Source organism: Terrapene carolina, unplaced genomic scaffold (genome assembly GCF_002925995.2).
Source record: "Terrapene carolina triunguis isolate 2854851 unplaced genomic scaffold, T_m_triunguis-2.0 Scaffold189, whole genome shotgun sequence".
NCBI classification, from domain to species: domain Eukaryota; kingdom Metazoa; phylum Chordata; order Testudines; family Emydidae; genus Terrapene; species Terrapene triunguis.
This window is the reverse complement of record NW_020664540.1, coordinates 14,147,063-14,161,407: the sequence shown is the minus strand read 5'-3', so window position 1 is coordinate 14,161,407 and position 14,345 is coordinate 14,147,063. Positions and strand designations below refer to the sequence as shown.

At 52.8% G+C, this 14,345-nt stretch overlaps 1 protein-coding gene across 1 annotated transcript in view; it reads right to left on the bottom strand.

The window, feature by feature from the left end:
• The window catches only part of NID2 (nidogen 2), a 52,602-nt gene that overhangs the window by 23,954 nt on the left and 14,303 nt on the right, over nt 1-14,345 (bottom strand). The window contains exons 3-8 of the mRNA XM_026654221.2: nt 12,731-12,963; nt 8,762-9,474; nt 6,398-6,547; nt 6,069-6,314; nt 4,491-4,691; nt 2,906-3,136 (exon numbers count right to left, since the gene is read on the bottom strand). Coding sequence (XP_026510006.1) covers nt 2,906-3,136; nt 4,491-4,691; nt 6,069-6,314; nt 6,398-6,547; nt 8,762-9,474; nt 12,731-12,963 — 1,774 coding nt within the window. The remainder of the gene's footprint in view (nt 1-2,905; nt 3,137-4,490; nt 4,692-6,068; nt 6,315-6,397; nt 6,548-8,761; nt 9,475-12,730; nt 12,964-14,345) is intronic.

Genomic DNA, 14,345 nt, shown 5'->3' with positions numbered 1-14,345 from the left:
TCGGAGCTGCCTGCGGATCTGAATCTCCCCAAAGTTCTGAGGGTGCTGGGACCTGGGTCTTCACGCCCATCTCTGCAATCAGCCCAGGCTACGCGGACGTGGCCATGATCCTGGTGTAATTCGTTTGCTACAGGCCCCTGACATGGAGACGTCCCTGAGACGCAGACTCTGAATCCCTCTCACATTTGGTCCCGGCTGTGCTCTCAAAAGGCTCTTCCTCTATCCCATTACTGCACTTGGCTAGCGTCCCCCTTTGGATCCTTTATGGCCTCTATTAAATAGCTTGACTTTCTGACCCCAAGAGCTGGAACTAATTTACTTGCTTAGGGTAGGAGGCTGGGGAGGCTTTTGTTCAAGGAGCGGCTCCTTAAGCAGAGCACATAACACCCTGCACATGCCCTATCGCTTCACCCTGTAGTGGGAAGAGCTCTCCACTCCCAGGTGATTGCCCCGCGCGAGAGTCCACATGCCCTTTAAATTCCACACAACATGCCCTTTAAATTCCCCGGGGTCAGGAAGGGAAGAGGAGGGTCGATAGCTCTGGCTCCCGATTACTGATTCAGAAAGGACACGGCCCCTTTTACTCCATCCTCCTGGAAACAATGAGGCTCCCAGAAAGTGCAGGCAGCTGTGTTGTTCTACACGCATTCCAATTAGATAAGAGCTCCCTGGGGACCAACAGGGAGATTGGGTTTCAGGAAGACCTCCTCTTCGGAGGGATAACCAGCTCTAGCGTCCCCAACCTAACCAACCAGACGGTGGCTAGCACCCACCCACGTGGCTTTAATCAGCTCTCTCCTCCCCACATTTACATTATAGCCACACTTCGGGCCTTCCGGCTTCTCTGTCCTTTCGCCACGGACGGCGATGTGCGACTCAACAGGTAACGACGCAGACACAGCCGGGGCCTGCTCCAGCGCCCATGGACTCTTTCCACTGATGCACCCAGAACCATGCTCACTGCGCGCGTGGTGCTACGAAATACACTCAGCACCACCTCCGATCACCCCACTCCAGGAAATAAAAGTCTGCACAAGGAACGCAGCATCTGGCTCCAAATCTGATCCTGTACAGACATCATGAGAGCTTTTCTTCTTCTAGCTTTTCTTGAGCGACTCCTGTGCCAGTAGATTAGACAGAGATTACACACCCACACACACACATCCCTGTACACAGAACTCCCAGGAAAGTTTCATGCAGAATCTGCTTTGGCTGGAGAACAAAAATAATGAAGCAACAACGTGAAATTTCCACCCCACTCTGCTAAAGTGCTGTCCTTATGCTGCGCAAGAAGGGACTGAAATGGCTAGATGGGTAACACATGGATGTCCCGGTGCATTTTTGAAGGAGGAGAGACCAACCTAGCCATTTCGTTCTCTAACACAGTCTGTTAGACACCACCATAGTAGAGTTGGGTGGAAAAATCCCCGTTTTTGCTTCTTTACTTTTGTCTTAGAGCCAAAGCCGAATCTCGTGAAAGTTCAGCAAGCCGGGAGAATGTTACCACTGTCTTGACGAAAGTTTTGAAGTTTTAGGAAGCAGCAGCGGCTGCTGGGAAATGGGGTTCATTGTATTTCAAACGATGGGCCACTGGACATTTCAGCATGGAGACAGACCTCTGCCAAGAGAAGGCAGGGGGAGATGTGTGTGGGGGGGAGGGTACTTGCTTTCCACCCGGCCCCTCACTACGTTTTTTCATGGCTGGGGAGGGGGTTGCACGTCCAACAAACACACCAGAGCCCGGAGTTCTGCCTTTCAGCACTGAGGATAAAACTCAGCACGAAGGAACACTGCGTGGTTATTCTGGGCCAGCTCTGTCTGCCGCGTGGACAGCTTTGTACCCCTCCATGCAGCAGAGTTTACAGCGGGAAAGAGCTGCCTCAAAACCAAACCGAATGTATCTCAAAGCACAGCATATGCCAGCCAGCGAAACCCCCGCTGGTACCCCACGCACTCAGACTAACAGCTTTCGCTGTGGGCCGAATCCTGAGCAGATGAGGTCCTGCAGGGATTTATCATAATGGCACGAGCTTAGCAGGACAAAAAAAATCCAATCCCTTCATAGTCATCTAACAGCAGTGGGAAAACTCCACCTGGGTGAAATGGGGCAAAGCCAGAGGCCAGCGGCGTTTTACCCAGGTACACACGGCCTAATTGAGCTCCACAGACATTTTCTACAGGGCTGTGCTATTGGCGCACATACAAGCCTGTGTGTGCTCACAGGAACTGTATCATTCCACCAGCAGTTACCCCCAGGGCCAGATTGCCACTTGGACCATGCGCCTGTGCAGAGGAGGAAAAACTCCCCTTGCTCTCTCGCATGGGCTACTGAGACTTTTGGTCTGGGGCCACCGGAGTCAGCCGGTCATTCATAGAATCATAGGAGACTAGGGTTGGAAGGGACCTCAGGAGGTCATCTAGTCCAACCCCCTGCTCAAAGCAGGACCAACCCCAACTAAATCATCTCAGCCAGGGCTTTGTCAAACCAGGCCTTAAAAACCTCTAAGGATGGAGATTCCACCACCTCCCTAGGTAACCCATTCCAGTGCTTCACCACCCTCCTAGAGCAGACAAACAGAGAGCTTTGACTCCACCTTGCCCAGCCCAGCCAGTGCAGGAGGTGATACAATACACTGCCAGGAAATCACAACCCCCAGGGACCCAGGGGAAGCAGGGGAGGGTTGTGACTCACTGACACAAGGCCTCTCAGGTCTAGTCCCGGTGGTGCAGCTCACCACTCCACTCACAGCCGGGCCTGTAGTCACATTAGACTGACACCGATCTTCCCTCCCCTTGCCGCATGCTATTTTAGGCCACGCTGAAAGCAGGGGCGTTGCACCGGCAGGGAATTCGGCCCCTAGTTTCAACAGGCCGACTGAGTCGAGGATGACTCGGCAGAGCTCACCTTCTCTGGAGCCAATCTGGTTGGTGATGGCGTAGCGCAGGATCCGTTCCTCATCGTTGTACAAAGCGAAGATCCGATCCACGCTCAGCTGCTGGACGGCAGGAACGTCCCTGTGGTGGCGGGCGGGCGGGCAGTCGTGGAAGGTGATGTTCTGGTGCAGTTGGTAGGCAAAGGTCTGGTTGATACTCCCAAAGGTGAGGAAATACTGCCGGTAAGCTGTGGAAGTCACGGCTGCAAAACAGTGCCAAGGACCCTGGTCACACAAGCATGCGGTAGCTTGATGAATTATTATTATTTGCACCGCAGCAGCGCCTAGAGGCGCCAATCACGGATCCAGGCCCTGTTGGGCTGGGCAATTTCCAAACCTGGAGTCCCTGCTCCAAGGAGTAATGCAACAGCAGGTGGATGAGCCCAGGCAATGGAGAAGGGGTGGGGGAGAGAACGAAGAAAGGAGTAAATACAACGTGTTTTCACAGACTAATTCTGTGCACTGATGACCATGATACTTTCGCTCACTGGAGATGTGAGCACTGGGCTTGGGCCAATGGCCTCTGGTTAGCCCTCAGCACTGCCATGCAGGAAATAGGTGGCCAGGTGCCCGGTTTTTGACAGGAAAGTCCGGTTGAAAAGCGGACCTGACAGCGTCCAGTCAGATCTACTGACCGGACAACCAAAGTCCGGTTACTGCGGGTGGGGGAGGTGCCGGGTCATCACCCACGCCGGCCCCTACTCATCTGGAGCCGCTTCCTACCTGCGTCAGGCGGCTGCAGCCCCCAGCCCCAGCTCCGCGGAACAGTCCCTCCTAACCAGGCCAGGGTGGGGAAGCCAGGAAGAGCAGAGAGCGACGGGGGGAGGGGGAAAGAGGAGCTAATGGGGGCGGGGCCTGGGGGAAGGGGCGGGGCAGAGGCAGGGCCTCAGGGAGGAAGAGGCAGGGCAGGAGAGATTCCGGCATGCTTGCGGGAGTGTCCATTTTTAAATATTACGAAGTTGGCAACCCTAGCAGGAAACCTAGTGATTTCACGAGGAAGCAAGCATGCATAGCACGGGGGGGGGAAGTGGGGGGGAGGCTTCCTATCGCTCAAGCGTGACGCCTGCAGCCACGCCAATCTCAGACTACAAAATCTGAGTCAGGGCTCAGATCTGGATTCCAAACACCCCAATATTCTGGACTGTTCAGTTCCTGGCTTTCGGCTGATCCCTTCAGCAAGGCAGAGACCATCTGCAAAATTCAGGGGAGGATTTTGATCTGGGATTTGGACTCCATCTCTGCAGTCCAGCCCTTTTCGGCGGGGAGGACGTTATATGAGGCACAGAGTCCCGGAAATGCACCAAGTCCTTCTGCCTAGAAAAGGGAGGTGTCCCCAAAACAAAAGGGGAAGCGAACGTCCTGCAAGGAAGCAGTTTCTCTGCAGATTACGGTGGAAAATTTAAAAATGGCCACTGGTTACTGCAGAACGCTGCAGAATTCCAGTGTGCATAACATGCTGTGGGCAAACACGCTAGCCAGGCTAATAGCAGGCTAACAACATTTGCTCTGCAAAACAAAACACACAATGAATGAGATCCCGGGCACCTCCAATCATACCTGAGTGAGAGTAGTGGTAAAGTTCCTTGTACGGTGCAATGTGGACAGTAAAGTTCTCTGGAATAAAAGGCAACTGGCCCTGAATATGTGTCTTAATGCTTAGGTAATTTTCTGGCCCCAGGCCATCAGCTGTTTGAGTGATATGGACTCTCTCCTCTCCTGGGTAGAAGGTGACGTCCAAACTGTGGGTGAATTTAGCACCTACAATGAACAGGGAAGAAAATCAAGCTCTGTTTCAGCTCTTTTAATGGATAAACTAACGATCTTTTTACCCAATTCTTAGATTATATTTGAGACCGATAACACAAGCTGATCGTTAGCCCAGAGCGGATAATACCGACCTTTTCTGAAGCCTTTGGATTCAAGAGGCTGGGTTTAAAGATCTGCATGTGCTAATATCACACACGGCCTCCCAAGCTGAGCACCACGTCACATGCATCTACAAAGGGGAGACTAATCATCCGAGTCGTTACCCAGCCCGGAATAGGTTAACGCTGCTAGTCACTTGGATTCCAAACCCGAGTTCAGAAGTACTGACCGGATTTTTTGGCAATAACGTTTTGGGTGTAAAGGCTGGGCCAACGCTGGTGTAATGGGATCACATGGAGATGGAGATTCTGCATGGTGTTTTAGCTTCCAAGTCTGTGGGGCCTGGGAGCACCCGGAGACCGCACACTTACGCCCCAGTCCTCGGAGGTATCGTGGCACCCACCTCCCACTGGCTACGGGCCTTAGTCCCAAGAGGGGAAAATGCCTCTTGCCCCTGTAGTGAACCCTCTGGCCCTTTCAGGAGAGCTCCAGAGAAGACCAGCCAGAGGACAGTGAGTGTCACAGAAGGGGAATAAAAAGGAGGAACGGGGGTTAGGGTGCTCAAGGCTGAAAGGCACCGGGTGTGAGGAGAGGAGGGGAAATTTAAGGAAGTACGTAGCCATTACACAAGACAAACCTGTTAATACCCTTGTCACAGGGGTGGCTTGCCCTTACGGGCCAGAGGCCCGAGGCCTAGCCAGGCCTGATTACACCTGTGTTGGATCAGGTGGTCCCACCAGAAGGGCAGCAGGAAGCCGTCGCGACAGGGGTCATGAGAGTTGCTGAGACCACCAGGGGCAGGGGGCCTGGCCGTGAGCTGGAGCCAGAGCCTCAGGCCAGCAGGGGAATCGTGACGGTGATGGCTGCAGTTCTGGTTTGCCGTATGGACAAAGGAAAGAGAAGCCTGGCCAGGAGGGCTTGGGAGAAGGGAATGTAACGGGAGAGCCCTGAAGAGGGGAGAAATTGTTAGCAGGGCACTGCAGAAGCACCCCTGGCCAGGAGGGGGGGCACGGCAAGCAGCTGCCTGCCACGATCCCCCAGAATAACTCATTTCCTCCATCAATAGAACCAGGCCCATAACTTTGGAGATTCAGAAGATGAAAACAAGCAGCACCTCAGACGACACTGGGCGTTCCTGACGATTAGCTGTTCCACCCCACTCCTCTCACACCTTGAGAGCCCCCCCAAAGTCAACGGGAGAGGCTCCCCAGGGGGTCAGTGGGCCCCGGCCCGCGCCCTGTTTGCATTGCGTACTCAAACGTGACTTACCAGTGACGCTAAAGCCGTTCTCGTAGCCTGGTTTTTCCAGAGCGAAAAGCCACCCGAAGAGACCTCCGATGGGAGTCAGCGGCATGAGCGCCCGAGCTGCCGGCTGAGGTACATGGCTAATGGCAGTGTAGGCTCTCCCATCGTTTCCAACGATGTAGGCATGTAAGTCAACAGCACTAAAATGTACAGGTGTTCGTCCCACCAGGAGATTCCCACTTACTTTACCATTGAGACGGTGAGCGGCCCCTGGGAAGAGGACACAACACCTTGGATCAGTCTCAAAGAACAAGTCAATGCCAGAAGCTCTGCAAACACCCGCTACAATTTACCTTCTGGCAAACAGTGTCTGCCGTTCCCATAGAACTTGGACTGGCAGTGGCAGCAGAAGCCGGTGGCATAGTCGGTGCAGAAGGCATGCTGGGAGCACTGGCTGTGGTTCCATTCGCAGGTTTCCTTGCTGGCGGTATTGTACGTGAACCCTACATCCAAAGCACAGGTTAGCACGTAGTAAGGAACCAGGCCTTAGCACGTCACTCTACTAGCGAAGCTGTACAAACCCGGACAAAAACCTTCAGATCTTAAAGGAAACCGGACAGCATCTGCTCTCTCGCTGTCATTGTTTGGAGTGGGAAAACACAGCGGTCCCTTCAAGGTGGGAGGGATCCTGTGCAGACAAAGCTCTCACTGACTCCAAAGGGAGTTTAGCCTGCAGCAGGACTGCAGGCTCGGGGCCTGTGTCTCAAAAACGTTTTCCACTGGTGAAAGCACAATAGGTGTTCCACTGGTGAACAAGATGAGAGGTGCCCGAGAGACACAGACAGTGTGTTCCACTGTTCCCCAGTTCTACCCAGGTGCCAGGCATGTAGCAATGGAAAAATCCATCCCAAGGAGAATTGCAGCGGTACAGGAAACCTGCAAACTCTATTCCACCAGGGGGTCTGCAGCCAGCCAGTGTCCCCCATCCACAGGGGTGAATTCCCCCCTGCCCCAGACTTGGGGTGGGATGGGTGACTGTGTGAATGATTAAACCCAGCACCTCCACTGGCCATTCTCAAGGGTGCACATGGGGAGATGTTCCTAATTAGCACCCTGTACTGTCGGAAAGGCCAGTTGTAAAATTCACGTAGGCTGGGAGGTTCAAAGGGGCTTAGGAAGTCAGGCACCCAACCCCGACTGAAGATCAAAGGGATTTTAGCACCTAACTCCTTAGCCCCAACTGAAAACTCCAGCCGGAATCCCTCCTAGCTACTGAGAGACACCGTCACCATTGCCTGGGCCCAGGCCAGACCGTGACCCCATTGCAGATGCCACCATTCACTAGAGCGAAGTGGCTTACCAACCTGCAACCTTCGTGGGAATCGCCATAAACGAGCCGCAGTCCTTGAGTTCAGTGCAATCACCCCTGGGGTGACTTTGGCCCAGTGTACGTGCGCACACAACTGCGGCCTGCCTAGGTGCTCTCAAGCATTTGCCTTGGTAAGGGCCAGTTCCTAACCGCCCGTCGTTGCAATGGCTGAAAGGTTCAATGTCTGGATTTTCTTGCTTTTCCTGGGCAGCTTGTATTTCTCACCAAACAGCCGGGCTACAGTACTTTAGCCGGCAGCTGTTAAACATCATGCCTCATACTTCAGGAAGGCTGGAACCCCCAGCCCAGCTCTCTCTCTCTCCGCACATTAATAACAACTCCTTACTCTCCTTCCTCGTCACTCAGCTCCTCACGACTCAGGAGGAGGTCTGGCAGAGCTCCCCACGGCTTGTGCCAGCTGTCATAGGGACAGACAAGCGCAATGGGCCAGCCAATGCAAGCCTCTCACACAAAGACGCTACCTCCCGCTGTGACTTATTACCTTCTCCCACGTTCCCGCCCACCTTCCCCGATGTAGGACCAAGGGATTTGGCCCTGTTACCATGTCCTTAAAACGTCTCCAAAACTCTCAGATAATCTCGCCTCCTCCACCTGGTCCTTGTGGAGTATGAATTAAAGCAGAAGTAAGCTTGAAGTTCGCTCTGTTCCGGATCATCTAATCCCCCTAAGAGTTCACACGGCTCCCCTGCCTTTTGGGAGCCGGGGTGGCCCCTCACACCCTTGCTGCAGGAAGTTAAACAATAAGATTTCTGAATATTACAAGCATGTGTAAAATGTGTCATCTCAGCAGTTCCCTGTGGTGGAGAAATCTCTCTCGCCCAAAGCCAGTGTAGGGTTATACAGTGATCCCCTCCCAAAATAACAATGCCCCTGCCACTGTATTATCGGTACTTCCCCACGCCAAACCTTAAGCTAAATCTCCCTTCCCATTAATGTAGCTGAATTCCTGCTCTAGTTAAGGGTATCAGCACTTGGTGTCACTCTGCTTTCAGTTCACCCTGCTGGGGCGAAGGTCATTTATTGCTCAGCAGATACGAGATTTTAAATTCTGCGGGACATCGCCAAGTTAAATCGCTCACTATGGGCCACATCCTCAGCTGGTGCAAATCGGCGTCGCTCCCCGGCCTCCAGTGGAAGTCCAGCTGGCTTCAAGGCCGTTGATGCCAGTTTACACTAGTGAAGGTTCTGGCTCGATGGATCTTAATTTCACTCATTTCCTAATCAACAAACGAGTCTTTCCGGTGAAGAGTGCTTGAAATGTTGTTAGCTACAAAGAAACCCAACAGCTGGAAATCAATTATGGACACTTTGGGTTCACGTCACTTACCCTCTCGGTTAAAGCTGCCGTCTTCGTCCACACCAACTACCTGCCTCCCACGATTAAAGGGAGGGGAGTTCTCTGGGTAGCCCTGATGCATGACCTCTCCCTGTGGGTAGACTGGAAAGATGTCCGTCTCGGACAGTACAGCGTCACTGTCTGGGTAGGGCTGGACATTGTCCTGCTCAGTGTTTGCTGGCAGCCCCTGGGTCGTTAGCTCCAGCAGGCTGTCCTTGGTCTCTAGTGAGGACGGGTTCCGGATTCCTGTTTCTTGGGAGGACTCCACTTCATCTTCCAATGCAGGAGGCGCCTGGGATGGCCCTTCCTTCGTCCCGTGCATTTCAGGAGAGGCCGGGCGACGGCTGGACACCGGATACGGCAACGTGGATTCCAGCTCCGAACCCAGCCTGGCCCCGGAGCGTCTTGGCTCGCTGTACAAATCAAGTCTCGTGTAAACATCAGGCACTAGCTCGGTCGGGTACTCAACGTCGTCTTCTTCGTTCTCGTCGTAGAAGGGCTCAGCATAGTCTATGTCCTCTTCAGGATAGTCAGCGTCCAGGACGTTCTGCTCCAAGGTGGCGCTGCTGAGCGTGCTCTCCAGAGGTTGCCGGGAATGCCCCACGGAAGGCTTTTCGCCAACTTGAGCTGGCATGACGTTGTCCAGCGGGGAGGTGCTGCCAATGTGGAAGGCCCATACGCCAGGAATCCCTGAGTTGCTTGTTCTAGATACAAATTACAAACAGTTACATGCAACTACTAGTTACAGCTGCTTACAAATCACAGAGCGTCCCATCCAGCAACTCCTGCTCAGACAAAAATCTCCCACTGTGCTCAATGGGAGATTTGCCTGAGGACAGACTGTACAACTGGAGCTACTGGTCGAAATGCTCAGAAATGGCTAGTGATTTGAGGGGCCTTGATTTGGGGGGCGGGGGCAGAAAACAGCTGAAACACCTTAAGGGGGCCTGATTTTCAGAAAGTGCTAATTACTCACCCTCTGAAAAAACAGACCCCTTTAATAATACCGAGCCCTTACCTAGCTCTTGTCATCGGTAGATCTCCAAGTGCTTTACGAAGGGGGAGCAGTATCGTTATCCCCATTTTACAGATGGGGAAACCGAGGCACAGAGCGGGGCAGTGACTTGCCCAAGGTCACCCAGCAAGCCAGTGGCCAAGCCAGGTCTCCTGAGTGCAGTATTCTACCCACTACACTGCCTCCCTTAAGGGGCCTCAAATTGCCCCCCCTTAAATTGGAATCGCTCGTCCCATTTGAAAATTTCGGCAATGATCTTTCTGGCACAGGAGAGGGTCAATATTTTATGTCAGGAGGAAAAATCAAAGTTTATTTCTTAGAAAATCTCATTCTATATGTTTTCACAGCTGTTTTTTAATTCAATTTAATGAGCTCTACCCAGCCTGCTATTTGAGCTGCGCCAGGCCTAAATAGGCACTAGTGCCTTGTGGGGAAAAAAAGTTTCTTTAGAAACAGTTGTGCTTTTATGTCACATTTTCTGCATTTTTTTTTCTTCCCTTGTTCTTTATGGCTGAGGTCAGCTGTGTGCAGGAGAACAGCTGGTACTCGAGAACAGAGATAATGTACAGAACGGCTGCCATTTCACGAGCTCAACGGCTCCCATTGTTTGGATGAAATCCTCCCTCTGTGCAGAAGGCCAATACAAGGCCTATATGACACGTACGGACCATATAAGCCCAGTTTTGAAGGCTTCCCCGGTGTCCTGCCTCTCTGTACATGGGTGAGTTTCAGCCCTACTGAAGTCTTTAACGGGTTGGTGACATCATCACAATCACTTCCACGGCAACCGATTCTGATGTCTCTGGCTCTTTAAATTTCTCCGACTTCATAGACTCCTAGACACCTAGGGCTAAAAGGGAGCTCCAGAGGTCATCTAGTCCACCCCGTGTGCTGATGCAGAAGTAAGTACACCTCAACAAGCCCTGACAGGTATCTGTCTAACCTGTTCTTTAAAACCTCCAATGACGGGGTTTCCACAACCTGCTTTGGCAACCTATTCCAGTACTTAACTATCCTTATAGTCAGAACGTTTTTCCTAATATCGAACTTTAATCTCCCTGGCTGCAACATAAACAGATCACTTCTTGTCCTCCCCTTGGTGGACATGAAGAACAACTGATCACCTAAGTTCCCTGTAAGCTGCACGGCCGCGCAGCAGCCTATTTAGTGCCACGCAGGCGCTCAGGGAACCCAGCCGGACCTGCCATGGCCGGGGGAGGGGCACCCCTTCCCCGGCCCCCAACCGGCCGTGCCACCCCTGCCCGGACCCAGCCGCGGCCAGATCACAGCAGTGCGGCACGGCCCGACTCCGGAGCACACAGACCCAGGCATGGAAGGGGCGGCCTGGATCTGCTGGGGCCGGGAGAGGGGCGCCTATCCTGCAGCCCCAGAGCTCCCACGGCGTGGAGAGACACCTCTTCCCTTCCCCCCCCCGCCCCGCAGCCCAGGTGTTGCTGCAGGGAGAGAGTGCTAGGTGGGGGCGGGGGGAAGTCCTCTCTCCCTGCGGTAGCCCCGGAGCACCCTCTTGCACCCCAAACCCCTCATTCCTGGCCCCACCCCAGAGCCCATGCCCCTGTACCCCAACCCTCTGCCCCAGAGCCCCCCTCCCACACGCTGAACCCCTCAGTCCCTCCCTCATCACATGAATTTTGTTATGTGCACCAATATGAAGGTGGTGTGTCATATTAGTGCACATAACAAAATTCATTCTGCACATGGGTGGGAAAAATTAGAGGGAACCCTGCTGATCACCCTCCTCTTTCTAACCACCTTTGACACACCTGAAGACAGCGAGCGTGTCACTAGAACAATAGCCTGTTCCGCAAAACCTGGACTGTGTTCTACCTCACCAAAAGCGCCGAGGAGCACTGGCAAGAACAGATGAAATCCTGGAGCCGCTGAAGTCCATTGACTTCAGTGGAGCCAGGGCTTCACCCAACGTATGGGCTTGACCAATGTCAATACACAACCCATCTAGCCTGCTTGTTTTCATACTTCCCATGTCTTAGTGGCACCTATTATGTCCTCCAAGCCAGCCAGCTCATCAAGTGATCCATCCCGTCGCCCAGTTCCAGCTTCTGGGAAACGGAGGCTAGGGACACCATCCCTGCCCATCCTGGCTAATCGCCATTGATGGACCTAGCCTCCAGGAACTTATCTAGTTCTTTTTTGAACCCTGTTATAGTCTTGGCCTTCCCAACATCCTCTGGCAAAGAGTTCCACAGGTTGACTGTGCGTTGTGTGAAAAAAAATACTTCCTTTTGTTTGTTTTAAACCTGCTGCCTATTCATTTCATTTGGTGACCCCCTAGTTCTTGTGTTATGAGAAGGAGCAAATAACACTGATTCAACTAGTCCAGTGGTCCCCAAACTTTTTACCTCGCAGCCTGTCCATGCCCTCCCCACCGGGGCTGGGAGTGGGGCCATGGCTCCGGGAGGAGGGGAACACACACGGGGTAAGGGGGTCAAGGCTGGGGCCACAGCTAGGGTGGGAGCAACGCCTCGGCCAGGGCCAAGGCCGACCGCCGGGACCCCAAGTGTGGGGCCAGCAGCCAGGACCAGCAGCCGGGGCCAGGAGCAGAGCTGGGTGGTGCTCCCTCCCGGCCCCACATGGGGGCTGGCCTGGGCCCCAACTGCGCCCCCCGAACGTTCTTCCACACACCCCCCAGGGGGACCTCTGAGCTAGTCAATACCTCTTTGCAATAACAGGGGTAAGTAAACTGTAGGAAACCATCAATCAGGGCAACAGGATCGGTATGCGTTTCTGCGTACCAGGATCCCAAAGCAGAAGACTGTTTCCAAAGGGGATGTTTTCCCTGAGGCAGCCTCTGCTTTTAGCTCTGACAGATCCAGCAACCGGCATTTCAGCAGCCTGGGGTTGTATCTGATGAAAGAGCCGCGTTATACAGACATGCCGTTCAACGCGCTCCCGTCCGCGCTACTTACTGGTAGAGATTTTTCACAGACTGCTCGCTGCTGGTGACAGTGTAATACGGCCCTTCTCTCTTCAGGTAATCAGTTTCGCCTCTGCTGAAACCGACTCTGGCTGGCAGCTCCAGTTGGACGTTGTAAGACTCCTTGGGCCGAGTCCCAAAGAACTGAAGGCCGTCATCAGGATAAAGGAAAAGGGCGTAGGTGTTGGAGTCATCGTAGGCTAAGACTGCCTGGAAGGTGTTCAGCTGCAGAAGAAAGCAACATCACAAATGTACGGGAGACTTGTTAAACGGAGGCTTGGATGCGGGAGTCACCGTGAGAGAAAGCCCTGGAATGAGGGACACAAACTGACCTCACCTACATGGGACTTTGGTTTTGATGCAATTAGTTCACAGCAATTAAAAATAAGGGCACCTCAAAGGGGTTTGGAACTCTGGGACCAGACTGGGTGACATTGTATGGGGAGACTTTGGCAAACCAGTAAAGTGCCTGAAACCACTATGGCTTATTGTTAAAGGCGGCCTAGTCAGCAAGCTGTAAATTGGCCATTCAGCAGTCTCAGCTTGACCAAGATAGGAGGGGGGGAAGTTTTGGGGTGCCACAGAAAGGGCAGCTTGACCCCGCGTCCTTCCTGATAAGAATTGTGTTGAAGTTGCTGATACAGGCATTTTAAAAGAGCAGGATGTGCCCCAGGAATGTCTATTGGGGTCTCAAGGCTGCAAACTCTGGAAAAACCCACACCTGGTTAATCAATAATCAGAAGGAGCCTCTTGCTTGCCCATTGGAACTGCTTGCTTAACAAGTTCTCTCTAAGGGACATGTCATTCTATTACTAATGTATAAATAAGGGAAAACAGCTTGAGATAGTTGGACTCGTTTGGGGACTCTTTTTGGACTCTCCCTCTGGATACATCTTGCGGTCCCCACCCGGCAGACGGAAGATTTGGCCACCGGAAGCCTGCCGCTATGTCACTCGAAAGCCACACACAGCTTTGGTAATTATCAAGGGTTGGGGGTGTTTTACTAATCTGTTGCGGATGTGTGTACGTGCTTGAGACTAAGTAAAGTTTAGCTTTAAGTGAAAGCACTCTTGTGTCGTCCTGTTTGTGCCAGCCAGCTATCGGTCAGACGGCCGTGTCTCCCGATTTCCTGACACCACCTCGCACAGAGTAAAAGTTACCAAGAGCTTTGGGTTGAAAGAACCCCGGGGAACAACATCTCCTGTGATGAAAACGTGAGAGGTAGGGACAGCGGCTAGCATTTGGCAGGAGAGTTATACCTCTGAAATTCTCTGGGAATTGGGCATCTCATTCCCTTGGAAAAACCCACTCAAGTGCTTAGCCAGAAAATCTGTCAATAGCAACCATCTCTTATCCCCTTCCCCCTGTATGTCCAGCATTAGAATGATTACAACCCTCCACGTCTTGTTCATTGAAGGGAGAATTATTACAACCAGCGCCTTTGGAATCTAGGAAAATAATTTAGTGTCACAATCTTGCGTGTGTTGCAAAATGATCCATAAGTGTGATATGTTCTGGGTGTTTAAAATAGGAAAGGGGGGAAATCGTCTCCCTGTTGCGCACACACACACACACACACACACACACACACACACACACACACACAC